The sequence below is a fragment of the Mastomys coucha genome, unplaced genomic scaffold (genome assembly GCF_008632895.1).
Source record: "Mastomys coucha isolate ucsf_1 unplaced genomic scaffold, UCSF_Mcou_1 pScaffold22, whole genome shotgun sequence".
NCBI classification, from domain to species: domain Eukaryota; kingdom Metazoa; phylum Chordata; class Mammalia; order Rodentia; family Muridae; genus Mastomys; species Mastomys coucha.
This window is the reverse complement of record NW_022196905.1, coordinates 163,097,851-163,105,740: the sequence shown is the minus strand read 5'-3', so window position 1 is coordinate 163,105,740 and position 7,890 is coordinate 163,097,851. Positions and strand designations below refer to the sequence as shown.

At 37.4% G+C, this 7,890-nt stretch overlaps 1 protein-coding gene across 4 annotated transcripts in view; it reads right to left on the bottom strand.

Annotated features, from left to right (window-relative positions):
• Positions 1–1,900: 1,900 nt before the first annotated feature.
• The window catches only part of LOC116071220 (beta-defensin 1), a 44,210-nt gene continuing 38,220 nt past the window's right edge, over positions 1,901–7,890 (bottom strand). For 3 of the 4 annotated variants that reach the window (XR_004110767.1, XR_004110768.1, XR_004110769.1), the window contains one exon: positions 2,054–2,167. Coding sequence is in view for 1 of the 4 variants with exons in the window: in XM_031342678.1 (XP_031198538.1) it covers positions 2,019–2,167 (149 nt within the window). In the remaining 3 variants the exon portion in view is untranslated. Of the gene's footprint in view, positions 2,168–7,890 lie in introns of all 4 variants that reach the window. The other variant, XM_031342678.1, reaches the window with a different exon arrangement.

Sequence of the window (7,890 nt, the reverse complement as noted above, 5' to 3'; positions counted from 1 at the left end):
TGGTCATACGATCCCATTCCTACCCAAAGATCTTTTGGCATTTGATAGCTACTGGGATATGGAATGTCAGTTTTCTCTAAGAATATAACCTTTGGTAAGTAGCCTTTGGTAGCCTTTGACCACGCTCTAGTAGAAGGCCACACATCCAATATTATCTGGGCAAAAGAAATTGTACTCCATAGATTTTGTTCAAAGAATGGCATAAAGATGGGTGATAGGATGGATCTAAGAGGGATGGATCTAATAAAAACATGAAACTCTAAAACTAATAAAAATGACATACTGACTGAATGAATGAGAGATTCAGAGAAACTAAAAAACTGGATTGAAACGGTGAAAGAAATAAATCTAGACACAGCATCTCACTTTGTGGTCCACAACAGTGTGGGAATCACTGTGTAGAACAGGTTTATCTCTAACTAGAAGAAACTCTCCTAACCTGGCAATCCATGCACTGTAATTAGAGATGTAACTCAGCATGCTTGGCCTTTGCATCAATAATTCTTAAACAGTTGGTGTCTTTAAATTCTCTGATCTTTTCCCAGAATATTTTCTTACTGCATAAGGCAGTGTCTCAGCAGTTCCTATTCATTGTAATATTTTTAAAAATCAAATAGAGGCTTCCTCAGTTTCTAGTTATTCTTGGTTTTTATTTACATTTAAAAACAACGCCCTATATTATGTTTTTTATCAGGGTGTCTTTCCAAACCGTTCTACTGAATGATGTTTCTTTGATAGGTTTTATTTGACAGACAATACAAATAGTGCACTTTTAGGTGAACAAACCATGCTGATAAAGAAATTTAAGATACAGTGTATTGTATGTGGAAAGCCTGCCTCTCCCCATTACTTGATCATGTTCCCTCTTCCCCCCTTTGTTTTCCATGTACTTTATATATTCCAGATATTAATCCTCTACCAAATATATAGTTGACAGAATAATTTCCCAGTCAGTGGAATTCCACACCATTTGACTGATTGAGTCTTTTTATGTACAGAAGTTTTTCAGTTTTATGAGGTCCCATTTGCGAATTGTTGGCTTTAATTCCTGATCTTTTGGAGTCCAATTCAGAAAGTCTTTACCTATACTTGTATCTTATAGGGTACTGGCTATTATTTTCTTCTATTAGTCTCTGAGTTACAGGTTTTACAGTAATGTCTTTGGTCCAGTTGAGTTTGGTTTTTGTACAGAGTGATAGAATTGAGACTAATTTTATTCTGCATATAGACACTCAGGTTTTCCAGCACTATTTGTTAACTTTCTTTTTGACCTTGGGAATAAAACTCCAAGTACCTTTTTATTTATCTTTTACCTACTAAGAGTTGAAGATGAAGTTTTGGAGGCAGGTTATGAAAACTACACATCATGTGTGCCCTCAGGAGATGGAAGAACATTTTCAGGAAAAACTGAATGTCATGATTGCTTTCATTCATTCATGTGTGTCTGCAGACACAACAGCAAAAAAGACCTGAAACACAGATGTCCCAGTCCCAACACAGATTTGTGATACACAATTATATTTGAAGGTTGTGGCTGAATCTTTTCTTAAAGCATTTGCCAGGAAATCCAGACATTAGCCATGGAGAGTGAGCTCTGTCTGGACAACTGACAGTTATGAAGGCATTCCTAATGGCAAGGTTGCAGACAGGGTGTCACAGAGCTGACTGCTGAGACTGTGGGGGAGTCATCCCTTTTTAGATCCCAGGAAGCATGAGTACTGTGTTCTCTGTTCAATTCTGTGTGACCTTCCTGTGCTGGATGCACCTTGCATGGTGCTAACATTACATAGAAGTGATATCCCTCAAACGGTGACCATCATTTCACAGGGCCAGGCAGATGTTCTGGATTTTCCCACCTCTTGTTCTAAGCCCAAAGCTTTAGAAAAAATTGCTCTTTAAAACTGAGACATAAAATTTATTTTGATATGATGTAAATAGACTTCAGAAACATTTCATTTATTAAAACACTAATTTTGCAATCCCCCACTTGTCCTTTATGTCCATTCTTCAAGCCACTGTCAGCTCTTACAACAGTTGGGCTTATCTGGTTTACAGGTTCCCTGTAGTTTGGTATTAAATGGGCAGCTGGAGCGGAGACAGAATCCTCCATTCTGGAGGCATCGGTATTGATCTGTTCTTCGTCCAAGACTTGTGAGAATGCTGACACCTATATGGGGAGAACAGATATGTTTAGACTTTTAGCTATAACTCCAAAGATTTGAGAACATTTGGTAAATACAAGACAGAAAAGCTGGTAGCCCATAAGGGAATTCTCTCTTAAAAGCCATTGCTAAGGAGTTGATCTTGAGGCTAAGGAGGCTAGCTACACTTTAATATTCTGGTATAAAGAGAGGCTCCTGAGCCCCTATCCTGAACCAAAAAGCTATTGATTCTAGATAGCTTCTAGGGGAAAAAAAGATTCCACTTTCTTTAAAAGTATAGCCCCTGATAGTCAACCTTGCTCCAGTAGATGGCACTAAATGCATAAATATTTGGTGACATAAATTGATTTCAATGAATTGTTTAAAAGAGGGGGTTGTTAGGAAGTTGGGAGAGATGGGAATGTGAAGGTAGATCTAGGAGAAGTTGGGATTGTAGGAAGGTGAAAATAACCAAGATATATTGTATTAAATCAAAGAATTAATAAAATATTATATTAAAATATGTTTTTGTGTATACACACTCGTCTGGCTTAAACCTGCAGGGCCGTGTGGTCATGAAGTCTCAGACCTAGCTGAGGCAGCTTTTAATGGCTTGTATCTTTCAGGAGAGGAAGAGTTAGTTACTTTAAGGGTTTTTCTCCTAGTACATCAACTATCCTCTAGTGAATGGCCACACACTCAGATATAGGCAACACTAACATGATTAGGGTTTGAAAAAAAACTTGGACAAAAGATGGAGTGGGGTGTGAATCTGGGAGGAATTGCAGAGGGGTAAACATAATCAAATATAGTGCACGGAACTGTCAAAGACTTAATTGATGCATTAAATATGTATAGGTATTATTGTGACATATATAACATATTATTATGACATATATCACATACTGTGACATATAATATATCATATTATAATATTACCTACACAGACAAACACACATACAAACACATATTGATTTGGATTGAGGATTTTCCACTCTCAGGGACTTCACATGCAGTGACAGAGGCAATGGCATAAGGGGATGTGCAACCTAATGGCTCACAGACTCAGCTCACCAGCTGATCAGTCCACAGCCAGCTTCTGCACTGACTGCATTTATAGGCCTGTGTGTAGAGTACATTTACAGAAATTCAGCCTAGTAGCAGGTCTAGTGAGCAAAGTGTCAGATCAGAACTTGGCTTGGGGACCACTCTTTCTGCTATAATTTGCTTAGACATCAGAGATGAATGACTCAATATCTCTGACCCTCACATCAACTAAACTGCAAAACCACAAGAGTAGAAAAAGGGACAGACTACATTGCAGACAGAGATAAAAGGTAATGTAGTGACTCCACATTTTTTTAAAACTCTTCAATAATGTGAATCCAAAATATTGAAATGGTTAGACTTCCAGAGAAAGCATTCAGCATCTAGTTTTTAAATAAGGAAGAATTCAAAGATAAGTGAAATGAAAAGATCATTGTGAGATTTAGATGAGAGAATCAGCAAGTTGGCAGAAACTCAGCAAAGGCAGCTTCTAAATGTAAACCATGAAAATAAAGCAAACATCAAGAATCCAGTGGAGGTCATCACCATAGACTAGATCAGTCACAAGATAGACTATAATGAAAGTTATCTTTAACAAAGCTTAATTTTCAAGTAATAATAGAAAGAGATATCAGTTAAGTAAATGGAAATCTATGAATTATAGATGAATATTACCAAATCTAGAGAGAGACTGTCCACTTTAGAAGAACAGGCAATTCAACAATAGACATGACCAGTGGAAAGATGATCCATGGCAAACAAAAGTTATGGTGATTTTTGTATAAAACAAAGAAAGACCACTGAAAGCTGCTGACACATGACAGGTTCTATGAAGGCCCATGCTCCAGAATTTCAACAAGTTATCAGTACAAACATTAAAGACCAAGAGAGAGAGAACGAAGTGGTATACATTTCCACCCATTAGAGCAAATATAAGTCAGACATCAGGTAAGACAGTTCATGACTGCTGAGGTAGCACTGCAGAAGATAACTGGAAGCATCCTGTATCCTATGAATAAAATTGGTGACAATCATGAAACCTTGGAAAAGCATAGATTTTATGAGACTAATAAATGAAAATTATGAGAATTGGGAAGAATCAAGCATTTCAAATCCTACGGAGGATGAGAGGGTGAAGGGAGGGAGGGAAGAATGAGGAGAGAGAGACACAGAGAGAGAGACAGAGAGAGAGAGAGAGAGAGAGAGAGAGAGAGAGAGAGAGAGAGAGAGAGGAAGAAGAAAAGAGAGAACACGAGTACTTTTAAAAACCGGGAAAGTTATTGGCATTAGGACAATCTTTCGACAATAGTCCTAGACATAAATGGTCTTAATTTAATAGTTCAGGGACATGATGGCTGACTAATTGAACTAAAGACAAAACCCAACTGTTTGTTGCCTGTAAAATCCAGCTGCACTGGAAAAGACACAACTCTAAAATAAAGGGATGGAAATAATTTTCTGATTAAATGTAATCTAAAAAGGATCAAGAGTAACTATATTCATATCCAACCAAGTAGACTTTAAACAAACAAAAATTAGCCCCAAGTGAAGAAGAACATCACTCTATAGTAATAAAGAATACAGCCAATCAAGAAGATGTAATGAAGAAGGATGGGAGGGATGGGAGAATAAAAGGATCTTTTATTTTCTGAGAGACGGCTTATTCTGTATATGACAGTGAGCTGCACCTGTGAAGCCTTAACAATATAGTTGCCTGAGCAAGACCTGTACAATAACAACATAACTTGACATTACACCATGGAGAGCAGACTTCTCATGAGGCCCTACTCATAAATGAAGTTAATGGTTACTGAGAAAGGGAGAGAGAATCTGTTCCAGGGATGAGCCCATGATAGGTTCTCCAACCCTAAACACACACATATAAAAGCAATGCTAAATGGACAGAGCAGGTTGTCTTTATATATGTATATGTATTTATGTATGAACACTAACAATCAAAAACAAGTAATAAATTTGAGAGGGAGTGGGGGAATGTAGGAAGAGTTGGAAGGGGAGAGAATAGAGTGGAAATGATATAAATACAGTATGAAAATCTCAAAAAAATGTAAAAGGAAGAAGATGTAATAATTCCAATATATATTCACCAATTTGGAAATCCAATTTTATAAAAACAAAACACTATTGGACATAAAGATACATTGAGATTCAGTGCTGACAAATGGGATCAGTACAGTATTGTCAGGACATAATATTTTAGACAAAAATGAACAAAGAAACTTTAGAGTAATTGTAACACAGATCAAATGATTGTAAGGACAGCCAGATACTATTCCATCTCAAGGCTTTAGAATACATGAAACAAGTCTTAACAAATAAATGTTGAAACATTTTGTATCTTATCAGATTACAATATAATAAATTTAGGAATTAGCAACAAGAGAAATGGTACTAACACAAATATATTGAAAAAATACAAAGTTTGCTTTTGAAAAAAATTAGTAGGTCACAGAAGAAAAGGGGAGAGAAATTTAAATTTTTATAGAAGTCAGGTGGTGGTGACACACGCCTTCAATCCCAGCACTTGATAGGCAGAGGTAGTGGATTTCTATGAGGTCAAGGCCAGCCTGGTTTACATAGTTAGTTCTAGGACATCTAAAGCTACACAGAGAAACTCTGTCTTAGGAAAAATGAGGGGGGGGGAAGCAACCACCCCCCCAACAACGGTAATAACAAAGCAACCAACTACATGAACAAAACTAACTTCCTAGAAGCAATGAAATGGAAATGACCAGTGAGCAACCACTACAACCCCGTGTGTATGCCAGTTGTCACTCTAAGGACATTTATAACTATCAGTGCTTACAAAAAAATAAGACCTCAAGTAAGATAATGATATACCTCGAGGTATTATAAAATATCAATCCAAACCCCAAATTAGTAACAAAGAAATAAAAGTGTCAGAGCTGAAAACAATGAAATGGAAAACCCAGAAACAGTGCAAAGGATCCATGAAACAAGGGCTTGCTTCCTGGAAAGGGTAAGTGAGATAGACAAAGTCATGGCCACATTAGCTAAGAAGTGAAGAAAAGGTGAAAACTGAAACCAACAGTGTTGGAGATGAATAAGGAAGTATTACATCTGATACTATGAATTAATATTGGCCTGAATTATATAATGTAGAATAAACGGACTCATTTTTGGATGCATTTGACCTATAGATAGTGAATTGAGATGATGCAGGTCCACAATGAACAGTGAGACTGAAGCAGTAGTCATCCCCACCCTTCAACCACCCCCACTCTCACGACCTGACTCCCCACACCAATCACCAGAACCCCTACCTGACTTCCTGCTCCCACCCTCCACCCCTCCACCACCACCAAAAATTCACCAAAGAAAAATTCACTACTAGTGAGATTTACTATAGCATTCTACCACATGCTTAAAGAATCTCACACTATTCCACAAACTAAGGAAGAAAAAAAAATTTTCAAATCAATTATCCAAAGTAGTTATTAGACCAATGCAAAAAATTAGATAAGGGTCTACAACAACAAAAGAAGGCTATATGCCAATTTCCTTGATGAACAGATTAAAAATTTTAAATAAAATTCTTGCAAATAATTCAGCAACACATTAAAAAGTCAATACATGATGATGAAGTTTATTTCATCCCACATGTGCAAGAGTGATTCTGCATGTGTGAAATAAGCACAATATAACCCATAAACATAATAAAGGGAAGGGATTTTCATGACAATAGATGCAGAAAATAACTCAGAGTAAACTTAGTATCTACTATACTAAAACTCTGAAGAAAACAGGGATAGGATGATCATGCCTCAACACAGCAAGATTTATGTGTTACAAAGTCATAGCCAGCATTATACTGAGTGGGAAAAAGTTGGAAGTATTTCCTTTAATATCAGGAAGGAGTTGATTATATGTATTCTCAGCATTTCTATTTAATATAGTGTTTCTTCTAATTATCTGTTGCCATGACCAAAAGCATCCTAGAGGCGAAATGGAGTTTATTTTGGTCTATGCCTCCAGGGTTGGGGAGTAGAGCCAACCACAGTGGGAAAGTCATGGTAAGAGTTGGGGAAACATAGTAGCAGGAGCAGGGAGCCGCTGATCACATTTCATCACACAGGAAGCAGGGAGAGAGAAAAGGAAGTGGAGTGAGGCTTTGTATCCTCAGAAACCAGTGAATTCTCCATCCAGCAAGGCTGCTCCACCTTAAGCTCCCATAACCTAGCTCCAACAGTGTCACTTAGTGGTGACACCATGTTCAGATGCATGAGCCTATGGGGGATATTTCTTGCTCAAACCACTTTATCCATGTGGCTTTCTGGGGCTCATGGCCATCTCATGATGAGAATACACTTAATCCAACTGCAAATGTCCTCATAGTCTTCAACAGTTGCAACCCTGGTCCAATACCCAAAGTCTCTTCTGAGACCTAAAACAATGTCTTAATAGTGACCCCTGTACTTGTAGGAAAGAGAACAACAAAGAGTGAGACTGAATGCTTTGCTTGACATTTGTAGCTCTTGTATCAAGTTTGAAGAAGTGGACTTACAAGTTACTCTTTCTCTGAGATGAATGCTTTTCTAAATTATAACAGCCAATGAACCAGATTCTTACCCACACCTAATGTCTGTTCCACCCTTCAAGCAGAACCACTGTTCATTGAAACAGTTGGTGAATGACTTTATGGATAGACTATCTTAATACACAC